General features: G+C 37.1%; 2 protein-coding genes across 2 annotated transcripts in view; both read right to left on the bottom strand.

The window, feature by feature from the left end:
• Positions 1 to 353: 353 nt before the first annotated feature.
• LOC107591133 (immunoglobulin superfamily member 21-like) lies at positions 354 to 8407 on the bottom strand. The gene is made up of 10 exons (XM_016280175.1): positions 8383 to 8407; positions 7888 to 8000; positions 6826 to 6947; positions 6596 to 6714; positions 5520 to 5635; positions 4897 to 5377; positions 3734 to 3834; positions 3047 to 3239; positions 1198 to 1233; positions 354 to 1114 (listed from the first exon to the last, which is right to left on the bottom strand). The coding sequence occupies exons 1-10, from the start codon at positions 8405 to 8407 to the stop codon at positions 1038 to 1040; spliced, it is 1383 nt and encodes a 460-aa protein (XP_016135661.1). The 3' UTR covers positions 354 to 1037.
• A 4891-nt stretch (positions 8408 to 13298) lies between these two features.
• arhgef10lb (Rho guanine nucleotide exchange factor (GEF) 10-like b) overlaps positions 13299 to 15874 on the bottom strand; it is a 40993-nt gene continuing 38417 nt past the window's right edge. Inside the window, exons 26-28 of the mRNA XM_016280150.1 lie at positions 14445 to 14616; positions 14120 to 14242; positions 13299 to 14035 (exon numbers count right to left, since the gene is read on the bottom strand). Coding sequence (XP_016135636.1) covers positions 13497 to 14035; positions 14120 to 14242; positions 14445 to 14616 — 834 coding nt within the window. The 3' untranslated portion in view covers positions 13299 to 13496. The remainder of the gene's footprint in view (positions 14036 to 14119; positions 14243 to 14444; positions 14617 to 15874) is intronic.

The raw sequence follows: 15874 nt of genomic DNA on the forward strand, positions 1-15874 counted from the left end.
ACATGGCTCATCCAATCAGAATTTAATGTTGCAACTACTTGTGTACGTGTCCCCAAATTTGATTGGCTAAGCGGTGCTTAAAATAAAATTAAAATAATTTTGCATGGCTCATTACCACTCACAACCGACTTGTTTGCCGCCATATTTCGTGTCGACATACATGCCCTTTCCAAACATCACAACTCAGGTCATTCTTGTGCTCAGCACTGTATTTCTATGCAATAGATTTTTATAATTATAATTATTATAATAATTAATTGGACGTTGTAATCTGTCACACCATCATGTACATTTTGTACGAATTTTGTACAAATAGAAGAAAGAAATTAAAATTAATTTCAAAAGTTGCCTTTAATTATTCTGTATCACGTGTAGTAACACACCTTGTTCGCTGCAGAGATATTGACGTTATGCGCTATAATGCATTACATAGCTGCTTGAGGAACTTCTCAGTGCACACCAGCCAAAAGGGTCTATGGATATTTTAATGCATTAAAAAAAAAGGTATTCGGTCTGAAGATCTATACCGTCATCTAGAGGTCATATGCAGTAGGTGAATCTCATTCTCAACATTCAATACCTTCTGCCATGAAGTCAAGTAAGTGATTTTGCACTCAACAGCTTGGATATAAAGAACAACATTAATGAAATGACATTACAATAAGCTGTTTAGAATGATGAAAGCTGTAATGTATGTCCAGGATTATCTGTAGGCTATGTGGGCCGTCCCGTTCCACTTCACCCTAATCCTTTTCTGCAACACAGCTGTGCACAAATACAATATAGAAAATGAAGTCAAAGCATGAATATGTCACTGTATTGTGACAAAACAGGTGCGGAACAAACTGAGCTGAACCGTTGTCACATGGTTGGGGTGGTCAGGGAGGGTTGAGTTTATCGTTCTCATTCTGAGCACATATTTCTCTACAGCAATCTCAGTCCTGGATTATAACGTAGCTGCTGGACAGCGAGAGAGATGGCAGAGGAGCTGACAGAGAATCAGAGAGGGGACTAATGGAAAGCGCATCCCATAGTGCTCATGTTAACTCCAGAGTCAATGACAACAGCAGCAGCATCAGTGAGGGCCCAAGCATGTCTCCAGCAGAATCGCCAACTGAAAATTATTTAACAGTCATGGTGAGAGTTTATCTACAATACTGTTGGATATGTCATGTGTAGGATGTTTTTGTGCCTTACAGTTCAGATGTATAGTCTTCTTGATCCTGGGATTTTCTGTTAAAAAATGTAAAGGTAAAAGTTATCAATAAAGACACATAAAACAGAGAAATAAGAAAGCATAGAAATATATAACCTTAAAGGTGGACTCGGTAGTTTGGTTATGTTGAACTTGCTGATATTCTGGTCATCATGGACCTTTATAGTCACATAGTAGTGCAGATGCACCATCGGAAAAAAATTAGTTAGCAGTTACTAATGCTCTACTTGATTTTTGATATTGCTCTATTTGCATTCAGCCATTGTGCTGAAGGGATTTTTGCAGGCCAAAACAAAAAAAAACAAGTTAGAATTTTCTAATGTTCTATTGTAATAGCATCTGAAAAGTGAAAATAACATATTTTCTTAGGAATTGATGCTATTTACATTAAGTGCAAATACCAATGAATTCTATTTACACTAAGTGAAAGCAGCATTTTTTGCGATATGCTATTTACAATAAGTGCAAATAGCTATAGATCTATTTACACTGTTCAAATAGCAGGATTTTCTGCTATAATAATTTTTGCAAATAGTGTCAATTATCTGCTGCGCCTCAGTATTGTAGTACATTATAAAAAGTACGCAATAATAACGTATTGAGTGTAATTTTTATAATTTTAATTCAAATTATTAAATGGATGCCCACCTTATTGGGACACCTACCCTAACCCTACCCGATATTTTATTTTCAACGTTTTGATTATTTCCTTCATTTTTATTTCAAATAAATGCCATTCCGATGTGATATATTTGAAAAGGGAAAAAAAGAATTTGAACCCGGTTCGATCGCATCAAAAAGCACATGCTTTACGACCTACGCTATTGGCCTTGATATTTGTCAAGCGTCTTTTATAGTTTTGACTGCCCCAATCACACGTTGGTGGGCGGAATTAGTGTAAATAGCCTCTGCCAACAAGGCAGGTATTTGCACTTAGTGTAAATAGACACTCCGAAAAAGAAAACATGTTAATGAGCAACAACATTACTGAGTGCAACTTTAAGTCCATAAATGGTTATGCATGCTGGCATCAAAAACATACCACACACTATGTGTGCACTGTTTTGTTTTTTTGCCTACTGATCAAACACTGTGATGTCTTTTGAAAATAAACAGCTTACTGCGATTATATCTCACTAAACAGTATGGGGCATTTAAAGGGGTCATATGATGCAATTAACATTTTTCCTTTCTCTTTGAAGTGTTACAAGCTCTTGGTGCATAAAGAAGATCTGTAAAGTTGCAAAGACTAAAGTCTCAAATCCAAAGAGATATTCTTTATAAAAGTTAAGACTTGTCCACGCCCTCCTAAAACGCCTCGTTTAAACGCGACCCCACATGTCTACGTCACGATGTGGGAAGATTTGCATAACACCGTTTGTTTACCCAAATGTTTACGCAAAGAAAGAAGGCGTAACTTTTATTCTCGCTGTAGAATTGTTGTTGCCGCCTGTGTTTCGTTGTGAAAGCGAAACTGCTTTGTTTGGTCTTCCAAAAGAGGACGATATCTGCTTTGTCATGCCTGGAGCTGATCCGTGCTGGTTGCTGAGGAAATACATCAACTTTGAGCTGTGGATCGCCGGATCGGCTTTCACCGTGGACGAAGCGGAGTCCAGCACAGGTCGTCACATGTGATACTGTGAGAAATAAGGATGTTTGGGAATGGACTGAACATTTTAATGTATGTGAGTGCTGGATAAGGTCACATCAGATGTGGATCCAGCATTGTGAAGCAGACACATCTTAGGTAGAAACTGAGCAGTATGAGGCAACTAAGTGTTGGCTACAGACCACTTAAATTATTTGTGATGCATCTTCTAGTATACTGACCAAATACTATGAGGCGGGTGTGAGTGTTGGTAGATCCCAGTGGGTTTTGGACCGTGCAGCGAAACATGGATCCGTTGAGCTCAGCTGGGACTCTCTCCAGAACCAGTACTTTCCCAAATCTCTCTTCACTTCCATCCAGCAGAGGTCCTCCCACACGTGTCCATGTGAATAGAGGCTCTGGAAACACTTTATTCTGTAGCACAAAAATATTCATTAAACACTTCAGACATTTAAAACACTGAGCATGGTTATACCCTGCAGAGTATATAGTTTATATTTTTCGGCATTCAAGTGTGAAACATTACAAACAAAGCTAAAATATTTATGAGGAGTTGCTAGGGAGACTCTTTTTAATCATTTATATACATTTGCTAAACACCACTGGCAGTATTCATTTGCTCATATATTTTGTACTTGAAGAGAATATTAAAAAGTTTTCAAAAGAAGCTCTCAAAGACATTTAAGGTACACTATAAATCATCAAAAGCAACTTAATTATTTAGTTCAACATTTCCAAAAGACATTGGTAGGCATTAGCCATTGCTGTTGCCGTGCATTCATATTAGAGTAGGCATATTCTGCTGAGACAAAAACATGAATCACTGCTATTATTAAGTTGCATTGTTTGCAAATAATTATTTTGCACAACTTTATATACTAGAAACATTTCTTCTTTCATGATTGTACCGCTTTGGGCCCCATTTGGAATCCCTCCACTTTGATGCGAACTGTGTCTCCCACTTTCGCTCTGCTTGGTGCCACAGAGAGTTTGGGGCCTTTTGGAGCAGCTTGTAAACAGTGAGAAGTAAAAGTGTTGTCATTATGTCAGAGGAGACAGAGAGTCAGGTCTTCCATTTATATATATATATATATATATATATATATATATATACACACATATATATATTCAGTATATACACATACATACACACACATAGGTTTTGTATTTCTTCTTGGAACTGACTGTTAGTGTGGATAATTTTGGCAATGTGCATAAGCTTAAATCAATCAGTTCCCAAAAGAAATCCGGTGCGAACTGCAAAAAAAAAAAAAGTTGATAAGTTGATAAAAAGACTGAATCCAATATTTGGTAATAATATAACAAAAAGAAATATGAGCAATTTTTTGTATGCTGGTAATTTCTAAATGTAACAAGGTGTGGGGGAAATCCCAAAAATGTACAAAAATGATCAAATCGTTACGTTTTTTTAAAGTTGTTATACCCTGTGTAAACAGTCAGTAATGTTAGTCTAATGTGGTAACAGTAACTAGCATTAAAAAAAATATTAAAATAAATGAAAATATATATATTTCAAAAAGACCAATAACTAAAATCAATCATTTTAAAGTGAATTTAGGTATCACAAAATTATGTACAGTATGAAAAATTAATATTCATTTTGCAATTTGCTAAAGATGTTGCTAAATTTGAAGATTAAGTAAATGTTGACATTAAAGTAAAGGTAATCTAAATGTAAAAACAGGAAAAAGGAGCAAACATAATTAAAATATTAAATAAAAAACTAATATATTGTGAGACCCTAATAAACATATTTAAGACCCATTCACACCAAGAACGATAACTATAAAGATAAATATATCAGCGTCCACACCAGTGGACAATATCATCTGTTCATCAGCTGGAAAAATCTTTCTGAAATTGATTCCAACAATATCGTTTCTCTGTGCCTTTATCATTATAGCTGTGGTGTGGGCCCTGCTATTCTTTTTTATTGAGAACAATTTTAGAACTATATCTTTATCGTTATCTTTATAGTTATTGTTCTTGGTGTGAACGAGTCTTTAGTCTCAGTAACTGTATTTGGTAACGTATATAAAGTGACACTCACAGAGCGTAACCTCTGCCTTCATGGGCATGGAAAGAGCAGGGTGCTTGACTTCACAGGTGAACAGAGCCTCATTGTCCAGCTGTGGGTTCAAGTGCCAGGTCAGCATAGCTTGGACCTCCAAAGTACCGTCATGAAGCTCAGACTGCGTATGGTTGAAATAATACATCGGGCTTGAGCTCAGCACCCAGCGGGGAAACTCTCGGCTGATCACAGTCTCTGGGATGATCTCTGTGGTGGGACTGGCTTCCTCCTGACCAGGGGCTCCAGATGTGTAACTGCGCTGGGGCTGGTCCTTATCCAGACGCACCGGCTCGCTGTAAGGGCCCAGGAAAGAAAGAGACTTCTGCACTTTTGTATCATCCAGTTCTCGATTGATAAGCGGCTGGTTATCCATGGCAGCGAGCAAGCCTCTGTTTTCCACTTCCTCAGTAGACGTGAAAGGATGGACTTCAATAAGTTCTCCATCCCTCTTGAAGTACACCTGAGTTAGGTGAAGAAATAATTACGAAAATGTATAACTAAACGGCAAAGAAACACATTTCCATTTAAATAACCTCTGCTTTGTACATGTCCGTCTTTATTTAGGTTTTAATTTAGAGCTTGTTTTTAATACTTCTACTAACCACGGGGGCAGGTTTTCCTCCAGTTACAATGCAAACAAGTGTGAAATTTTGAGCCTCGTAGCGACTGAATCGAGCTGGCTGATTTGCTGCCTCAACAGATATTGATTTTGGTGGAGCTGAGAAAAACAAAGACATTGAAAACTCATTATAAATCGATAGTGTCACACCAGCAATACAAAGAAATAAGCAGAGATGACAGTGCAGCATTCAAAGTAATTATTAGTATCTTTCCCTCAAGGGCACTTTTGTGCTTCAGACCGCAAGCCAGGAGATCCTCATTTAATGAGCTTTCAGTTTATAAGCAAAGTGTATTAGTAGGCAAGATTTATATCACAACAGCAAAATCTCTTGTTTTAAGTCAGCAATCCATGTGAAATCTTTCTGATGATTTCTTAGCTGCCATGAAATGAACTCTAGATCGTATTTCACGTCACGGCATATTACATCTTATTGAAACGTATTAATTTACAAGTGCATGCAGAGGGAAATTGCATGAATACCCTGCTGAATATTCCCAGACTTTATGGGCATGTAGGTACTTGCACAAGCAATTAAGAAAGAGACTGAGAATTTACAATATTGCCCTGGTTTGATACCGAAAAGATATACACACTGTTATTATACTATTAGGCTAAAACACTGCTCAATCAAAATAAGCATCTTTATCAAGTAGTTAATCGTGAATTTTCCATTATCATTATTACATTTACAGAGAATCCTTTCAAATAACAGAAAAGTGCACTGAAATGTTTTTCTTTTTCCAGAGGTTACAGATATAGCTCACACAAAAATGAGAATTCTGTCATATTTGACTCTTTCTCATGTTGTTCCGAACCGCTTTCATGTGTGGAACACAAATTAACATATTTTTGTCAATACAATGAATGTCGGTTGGGCCCATAGTTTTTCTTTCATGTACCCAAAAGAAAGAAAGTCATACAGGTTTGAAAGAACATGATTTTTAGAAGAACTATGGCAGTTAACAACAGAATGGATACTACAGCAAATCCCTGCATTTTGTTTGACCACATACAATGCCTTAATGTAGAAAATGATGGTTTATAACTAGAACCTACACATGACATTAAGAGTGATACTCCCAGATGCCAAGACCACCTTCTCTCTAGATGCCTTGTCATAGATCCCCACATGGCATTCATATGGTCCATCATCTTCCATCTGAACCTCAGGGAGCCTGAGAACAGTGAGGAACAATCTGTCTAAACACATAACAGCAGCAGCCATAAAAATAGCACTGTGCGTGCCGAGAGGAAAGCCAAGTAAGATCCACTATAAACTGTATAACCTGACAGTTGACTGGTAAACAAGGTCCTCTCGTCTGCGAAAGTCCTCCATGTGAGAAAAATTGGTGTTGTACATGGCGTCGTAGGTGAAAATTTTCTGTTTTGATGTTCCACCTTCCGTCACCTTTGAAAACAATGACAATATACTATCCTGTACTGGGTAAAAGAAAGTTGCATTTACGTGTTTCCTACTTACAGTAAATGCTTGATTATTTGCAATAATTCACAAATGTTTAGCTGTCATCTGGACTAAAACCATGCTTAAAAAGTATGGATTTCATTGTTTAAGATAACTTAATCTGTGGTGCAAGTTCAGAAATAGCTTTATTTTTCTGAGCCAGTTTTAACCAATTGATGTCAAAGTGGTTTTTAGTGCATGTATAAAGTCATCTTATTAACTATGGACAAGATCCATTAACATCTGACAACCACATTTACAGTTATGCACCTGGCAGACATTTACATTCAAAGCAAATTCATTGCTTTTAAGATAAAGTATAAGTTTTTACCAGTTGGTGTCAAATACTCCATTTTTAAAAATAAATAAAATGGTTTGATGTTTTGTTATCTATACATTTTTAATAGTTTTTGGGACCACTATTAGAATGTGACCTTTGTATAATTTCCAGTGGAGGGGGATAGATGCAGAAAAGCATAAAAAATAATTAATGATTTTCTAAGTAATTAAATAAACATGATATATTGGAAATTATGTGGCAGAGTCTTTTTTTAAATGTCATGGAAATATATTGGCATACTGATGTGTTTAATTGAATGTTTTATCTGTTGGCTCATCAAACCTGCCACATTTATGTCTCTGTGTGACGACAAAATGAAAACAGCTCGTCCTAAAATCACTGAGCCGTTCACTCTTAATCCTGAATATATTTTCATATTTTTGACAGTTTCTGTTCTCACAATGTCAGTTTGCCAACAGAGCAACAACCTAAAAGAGTTTGAAAAGGCACAAAAGCTAGCACACTGAAAAACAAGTCATTATTTTTTTCCCAGGATGCTGAAATAAAAGGCGTATCATGCAAAGATGAAGCTCGGACCCCACTTACCCGAAACCACACAATCTCTCGTAAGTTGCCATCCGTCCTGAAATTGCACTTCAAAGTCACTGTGTCCCCCATAACCACAGGAGGGAGAGGCTCAATGGTGACTGTTAAATAACCTGGAAAAAGATAGCAGTGTCACTTTCTGAATGCAGTATTACATCCTCAAATTGCACGGCCCTCCTTTAAAATCCCATTCAAATGACCAGCAACGAGTGCTAGCAAAATTACAGTGCTCTCCTCATTTCTGAAATCATTAAGTCATAAGTTAGCAAAACGGAGTGCTTTTGAAGAACGCAATATAAACCTCCCCCAAGAGAGGTCATACTGCAATGACAGAGAAATTATAGCATATAATGAGCTCTTGATCCAAGTTGTGAATATTTCAGATCAAAAAGCATGACTGCAAAAAACAGTATTAATGGATGTTGTGAGAAGTCCGCAAGAAGATGTCTCTGTGCTGTTTCATTAATTTTTAATTAGTCTTTGATCAGCACATACCTGACAGGTATACCTGATTATCCATTATTCAACCAACTCTGTTTGTAATGACATTGATCCAGAAAAACTGACCTAAAATCAATATCTATATTGCAGGCAATGCTCCTAATTTCAATAAAAAAAATTTGCACTGATTTACTCTTACTTCTTATGATTAAAAAAGTAAACAAAAAAATATACTATAAAAAAATAAACTTCAAAACAACAGACTCTCATCAGTGCATGCCTCTCAGATATTGTAATGTATTGTACCTCTCTGATGAAATGAAACAAATTAAAACAAAATGTAATTAAATGTAAAGAGACTAAGTAAAAACGTTAAGTTAAAGAAACAAAGTCAAATGAAATGAAGCGACGTGAAACAAAACACAAAACTAAACACAACAAAACAAAGCAAAGCAAGATCAAATGTAAAGAAACAAAATAAAAGTAAAAGAAGCTAAACAAATTAAAACTTAAGCAAAAAACTAAACAAAAAGCAAAGAAAAACACTATAAATGCTACACAATAAAACAAAATGTAAAGAAACAAAACAAAGTAAACTAAAAAGAAACAAAGTGCAACAAAACACAAAACTAAACAACAGAAACAAAGCTACGAAAAATAAGAAACTGTAAAGTAATAAAAAAGTTAAAAGAAGCGAATGAAACAAAGCTTAAAAAAACAACAAAAAGCAAAGCAATGCAAAATCTACTAAAATACTACCCAATTACAGTTTTTTATATTCATCTTTGCACTAAGAACCTTCATGTCATTTTTCAAAACTCTATAGACACAATGCAAAATTTACTATAAGTACTGCATAATCAAAAAAAAAAGCTAAAGAAACAAAAAGTCAAATCAAAAGAAGCAAAGTGAAACAAAACAAAATAAACAAACAAAAAACAAAGCTAAACAGACTATAAATGCTACACTATAAATCAAACACCCATCTGTTTAGAATGGATTTGAAAAGATGCTACACAGATGGATTCTTTGTGTAGTTTGATGCTTCAAGATCTAAAGCTATATTTCATCTCTTCCAAGTCTTCCAGCCATCACTGCTGCCAGAGCTGTGTCCCTGTCCTAATAAAGTGAAAGGACTTAGTTTACAATTGTTACTCAAATTTTTACCAACATTAGACAGAAAGCATGAAATGCCTTCGTATCTTGAACAACCGTGAAAAGCAGCCGCGTCTTGCTGAGTGCTGCAGTTCCACTGAAACAGTCACCATGTACCGAGCAGAGGCATCAGATCGGGAGGCAATCGGCCTATAATCTGTCGCAGTTTCTCTTTTCTTTTCGTTTCACACTGAGAAGTAAAGCACAAGCCATGTTGGAAAAATATTAAGAGATTGTAATGTAAAAAATTATATAAAAATGCTGTAGGAAAAACTTGTTAATTGCTTACACACTATAAAATAATAATAAGAGTACAAAGTATGATTTTTGTGGGTTTAAAAATACACTGTATAATAAGCTCCTGCTTGACACGGACTTTAAATTTGTTTTAATTCAAATGTTTTATTTATATATCTGCCATGTACATCAGGGGTGTTATGCTGCTGTTTAGTTCAGGTTCATATATTAAAATTATATAAAAAAAATGAATGGTTATAAATTGTAAATAGGTAGCAATATCCTTGAAACTATACTTGCTATTTTTACCATAAATGTAAGAGGGTTTGTTTTCTTTACAGAGCATCTTAACTCAACACACATTGTATTATAAGTAAGTACAGTTATTTTCACATCCTCCATAGTCACAGAGGTATGAACATTGTGCTTCTATTTAAGTTTTACAAAGGAGGGGCATTATCTTGATCAAGTCCTTCAATTAGCAATAATGAGATTCTTGATTTCCCACCAGACACAAAGCAATCAAACATCTCTAATTAGAAGCCTTTGATGTAAGCATAGTTAACAGCTCCTCAAACTAAATGAGGCTTCTTACCAATCACAACACAAAAGTAACTTACTGTCTAGAGGAAAAACACTATTCTCAAAGTAAACCAAAGTTCCCTTTCAGTCGGTCACTCTCGACGTCATGTCGGAGGACCGACGAATTGGGATCTCGCTTAGAGGGACCAATCTACTTCGAGTGTAAACTAAACGAGCCAATGCACATTGGCATGCGATTATTGCATCCAGCTGCTGCTGATCACAGCGTGAGTATAAGTAGGCAGCAGATGCATATTCAGCTTTTCGCTTCGGAGCCGAGCGATCACATCGTTCTGCTCCTGACTACTCTACTGAGAGAAGAAGACTGAACGAGTTCAGCGCTCTCTTGGAGAGCTCTTCGTGTTGGCAAACGGCGCTTCAGCGGTGGTGGTTTCCCGTGTCGAGTGGGTTGCACACATCAGGCTGCACTACCCCCTGTTTGTGTTGCAGATGATCATCTCCCCTGTGCGCCTCGGCACGCTAAAAGAGCTTTTCCCTAAAAGAGCAATTTCAGGTGCGTCTTTTTAAAGACGACGTTGCGTGGCATGTGGGTCTTGCTATAGACAACGTATCACCAGGGCGTTCTGGATGCGGTCATTACCTGGCGCTGGGTGATGGTCACCAGTCTTACTCAGTGGGCAGTGCCATCGTAGCTGTAGCTGGTCCTCTTGTGCAGGCCCTGGCCTACGCCAAAAAGTAGGGGCGTAGTTGGCTTCCACAGGACACTGGAAGGGGCAGTAGCTGTGGCCTTTTGGTAGGATCCCAATTCGTCGTTCCTCCGAGCGACCGACTGAAAGGGAACGTCTCGGTTACGTATGTAACCCTCGTTCCCTGAAGGAGGGAACGGAGACGTCACGTCCCGTCGCCACAGCTCCTGTGCCACCGCTGAGCGGCCGGGTCACCGGCTCGGCTCCTCAGCGAAAACCTGAATATGCGCTGCATCTGCTGCCTACTTATACTCACGCTGTGATCAGCAGCAGCTGGATGCAATAATCGCATGCCAATGTGCATTGGCTCGTTTTGTTTACACTCGAAGTAGATTGGTCCCTCTAAGCGAGATCCCAATTCGTCGGTCCTCCGACGTGACGTCTCCGTTCCCTCCTTCAGGGAACGAGGGTTACATGCGTAACCGAGACGTTTCTCTTCTGCAAACATAATAGCTTTTATATTCAGTAACTACCTAGCTTGATGCATTTGAGAATTAATTAAACGCATCATGTCCTTTACTTGAAAAACAACAGGAATAGCACAAAATTATTAGACTGAATGAGCAAAAACATCTACTATAAGAACAATGAGTGGCTGTTAGACAGCTCCTTTGAATCCTGACAGGACAGTTTTACTTCACGTCTGCCAGAGACGTGATTTGGCATCCTCTTCACGTAGCACTGGTGTCACAACGTGCATATATTAACCGCTGCTTGAGCTGCGCCATACTGCGTTTGCTGATATGTTTACTGTGAGAGCTGGCAGTGGCTGCCCAGAGATAAAAGGCTGAAAATATGCTGAGATTCAACATAAAATATTACTCTGCACTATTAATTTACAGCAGGTCTTCACACACAATGCCATTTCAAAACCATTTAATGTTCAGTCAGTTTAAAATCAAATGAAATGCTTTTAAATTAAATGGTAATGGAAAAATTGCAGAAGCTTCTATCATTGTAAATATGATTGAATTTTTTTAACAAAGTGACACTGCGAACAACGAGAACCATCAGACACAAGTACCTACACCGAAGACTTTGCTTCTCCTTATCACATTTCACACTAAAATAACATTATAACACATTTAAATAGACAGACTCCGAATATTCAACTACTTTACTTTTCTGTGCACACTGCTTTAGTGGTGCAGCATAAAAAAAATCTTTCATCATTTAAACAAGAAAGAACTGGGTCACAACCAATACTCAGATACATACTAAGGATTACTTTTTGTATTACATCTGAAAAAACAACAATGCTTACCCTGATTCCTCGCATGCAGATGGGATATAATCAAATGCAATCATTTGGTGGTATCAGTCATTATAGTGAAATTTACAAAAGGTGAGATTTTGTTTTATATTTAGTTGTGGTACATTATATATGGAGCACATGCTATTATTATGACAGATGAATATTGAATGGCGCGGTTGTTTATCAACTTAAAGGAAAATTCTGGCTTCCTTAAAAGCATTTGTGACATTATGGGTATTACCATCAAAATAGTAAAATACCTCTAACTTGTCCCTCGTTTTCTATAAAAAAGCAAATATGTGACATTGGACCACAAAACCAGTCATAAGGGTCTTTTTTTTATTATTTGAATAAATAAGCTTTCCATTGATATATGGTTTGTTAGGATAGGACAATATTTGGCCCAAGATACAACTATTTGAACATCTGGAATCTGAGGGTGCAAAAAAAATAAAAATCTAAATATTGAGAAAATCGCCTTAAAGTTGTCCAAATGAAGTTCTTAGCAATGCATATTACTAATCAAAAATTAAGGTTTGATATATTTACGGTAGGAAATGTAAAAAAAAATCTTTACTTAATATCCTAATAATTTTTGGCATAAAAATTGATCATTTTGATACATACAATGTATTTTTGGCTTTTGCTACAAATATACCTGTGCGCCTTATGACTGGTTTTGTGCTCCAGAGTCACACTGAGGCATTTACAATGGAAGTGATTGGGGCCAATTTAGGATTTATTTGTTAAGTTTAATTATTAAACATGAATTATTCTGTTAAAATGTTTATTATTTGAGCTACAAAGCTTTTTAAATCATCCAAAATAAAGTCAGTTTAGGGTTAGAAGGTTTATGGCACTGCATTGTTTTACTTTTTTCACACTAAAATCATGTTAAACAAATCATGTTTTATGTCCTGTGGCTATGCTATTGAAACTGAGTATTTTAAATTATTTACAAACGGGCCCCTTTCACTTCCATTGTAAGGGCCTCACTGTAACCCTGATTTTTTTTTTTCAAATCAACATTATGCCACAAATGCTGCTGCAGCTTAACTTTTTCTGAACCTGGAATATTCCTTCAAATTCAAAACCTTCTGGAGGAGAAGTGGAATAAATAATCTTCATAAGCCATACAGGCTTACAGTCTGTTTGTCCTTCAATGATCCAACAATCCTCCATCACTGCAAAAAAAACCATGATGAAAGCCAAAGGAAGATTTCATTACTGCCTCAAACTGTAATGGGCAGCTGCCAGACCATGAGCATGTTCTCACTGGAATCAGAGGAGTTGGAGGAATTAGCGAGTCGACGGAACCCTTTTCCACCGGATATAACGGCGGCTGAAGTCACTTTCTCCCTACGTGCCGCTTCCTTAGATGACGGCCCAGGCCCTTTGACCCAAACCTCAGGGTCATCGCTCAGCTCATAGATGGAACCGTCCTCTAGGGTGTGCGCCAGAGAGTCCTGGGTCGAGACGGATGATTCTTCGGGCCGGGCCGTCAGGAGCTTTCCTGGGAGCTGAGAGGTAGAACGGAGATGGTACTGCAGTAGCACTCCTTTAGCTTTGGCTTCTACCTGAGGAGAGCCATCCGCCTGCTGGAGGGACTCCTGAGAGGAATCTGTCGCCTCCTTATCTTCAGCTCCACTACTTGAATCCCCACCTTCCATGGCAGAATCCCGCTTTAGAAAATCTTGGGATAAAATGCTGGAGGTGGCAACCAAGAATTCAACAGGGCCGTTGTGAGCATTAAGTGACGTCATTCCTTTTCCTGATGGGAAAGAGGGACCGTTTGTGTTTGGTAACACAAAGAAGGCTTAGATGCAATGCTTTGTTTGTTTAAATGGTTGCTCACCTGTTATTTTGGGAATGCCCTCCAGTCTGGGCACCGGCAGGGTGACAATAATTCCCTGAGCTGTGCCCACCCATAGCAGTCCTTGGCAGATAAGCAGGCTGGTTACACACACTGTTTTTTGACCTATGAAGAAAATATGATAAATTGTCTTTAATTTATTTTATTTCTTTTTTTTTTAATTATTATTAATTTTGCAACCAACTCCTGCTCCGTTTCAAAAATTTTTGTGGATCTACTTGACACTCATGCCCCTTTCAGGACCTGTGTGCCAAAACATTATCCTACAGAATTCATATCATGCACCATAATCACATATTGGACTTGCCAGGGCTCAAATATGCAGAGGGTGTTGAAATGTTGATCTCTTGGAGGTGTTCCAATGTTTCTGTGTGAAACAGACGTAGGGATGATCCCTCTGAAAATGCCATCCACACCCCTCCTCCGGCGCGCACCATGTGGGTCACACTAACCATGGGGTCTGGATGAACTTCAAAACTCTGGGAATCATAAAAGATACAAAATAATGATGAAAATGCAAAAAAAAAAGAAAGAGCAAGAGGAATGGTAAATTTAGAAGGAAAGAGACAAAAAAAATCTAAGCTAAACATCAAAGTTTAGGCCAAAACTGTGGACTGTAGTGCTCAAGAAAGGGTATGATTCGATGTCAGGGTATATACTGCCTAATGAAAGTCTGTTTGCGCATATGAGGCTGGGCATATTACATCAGAGTCCAGTATGCCAAATGTTAAGGAAAACCATAAAAGCTTAAATTAGTAAATAATCCACTTAAATCCACTAAGAATGTTTGGGAAATGGATCATTTCAAAAGTCAAAATAACACAGCAGTAATTACAGCAAGATGCAATAATAATATTTTATATATTTTTGTGTTTGTGTATACACACACACTTGATCTGTTTCTGATTATATTAGGAAAATATGATATTCTCTCTCTCTCTAATATTTTGTAACAATATTTGTTGGACCAAATAATGTTTTGATATTTTTGTATGCTATGCATGTTTTCTTTCTTTTTCTTTCTTTCCTTTCTTTCTATGTATTTTTTTTTTATTGTAGCCAAGACTTTTAGCTCTGCATCAAAATGTTTTATGTATAATACTTTTATTTAACAAGAATGCACTAAATTGATCACAAGTTACATTAAAACATATAATGTTAAAAAAAATTCATATAATTTATCATTCAAACTAAACTCTTTTGAACTTTCTATTAATCAAAATCAGAAATTTTAAGCAGCACTGTTTTCAACATAATGATAATGATAATAATGATACATGTTTCTTGAGCAGTAAATCATCATATTAGAATGATTTCTGAAGGATCATGTGACACTAAAGACTGGAGTAATGATGCTGAAAATTCAGCTTTGCCATACAAGGAATAAATTACATTTTAAACTATGCTAGAAACAGTTAATTTAAATTGTTATAACATTTCACAATATTTAACAATGTTTCCTTGTTACATGCCCTGCAGTTTAACAGGCTATGCCTGTACATACTGTTGTACTTCCTGGACCTTACTTCTGTTTTACAACAGATCAATTCTGACATTCTGCATTCTCTATAAGTGAAAACAACTACTGACTTGCAAATTTAAAAAGGTTAACATGTCCATATGCATACCCACAACTTATCTTCCGGTTGAACTGAACTTCCAACTTCCAGAGCTGAATTTAATCCTGATATTAAGCATCAGGAAGGCAGGGGGGGGGGGGGGGGGGGGTCTTGCCGG

This window comes from Sinocyclocheilus grahami, unplaced genomic scaffold, assembly GCF_001515645.1.
Source record: "Sinocyclocheilus grahami isolate Dianchi unplaced genomic scaffold, SAMN03320097.WGS_v1.1 scaffold137.1, whole genome shotgun sequence".
NCBI classification, from domain to species: domain Eukaryota; kingdom Metazoa; phylum Chordata; class Actinopteri; order Cypriniformes; family Cyprinidae; genus Sinocyclocheilus; species Sinocyclocheilus grahami.

Excerpts from the sequence above, each read along its gene's own strand:
- LOC107591133 (XM_016280175.1), bottom strand. The coding sequence starts at position 8,407 with ATGGATAATCAGGTATACCTGTCAG. Across the intron at positions 5,378-5,519 it reads GAGGAAAACCTGCCCCCGTG|GTGTACTTCAAGAGGGATGG; the intron begins GTTAGTAGAAGT and ends CACCTAACTCAG. Across the intron at positions 3,835-4,896 it reads GAAGGCAGAGGTTACGCTCT|CTGCTCCAAAAGGCCCCAAA; the intron begins GTGAGTGTCACT and ends ACTGTTTACAAG.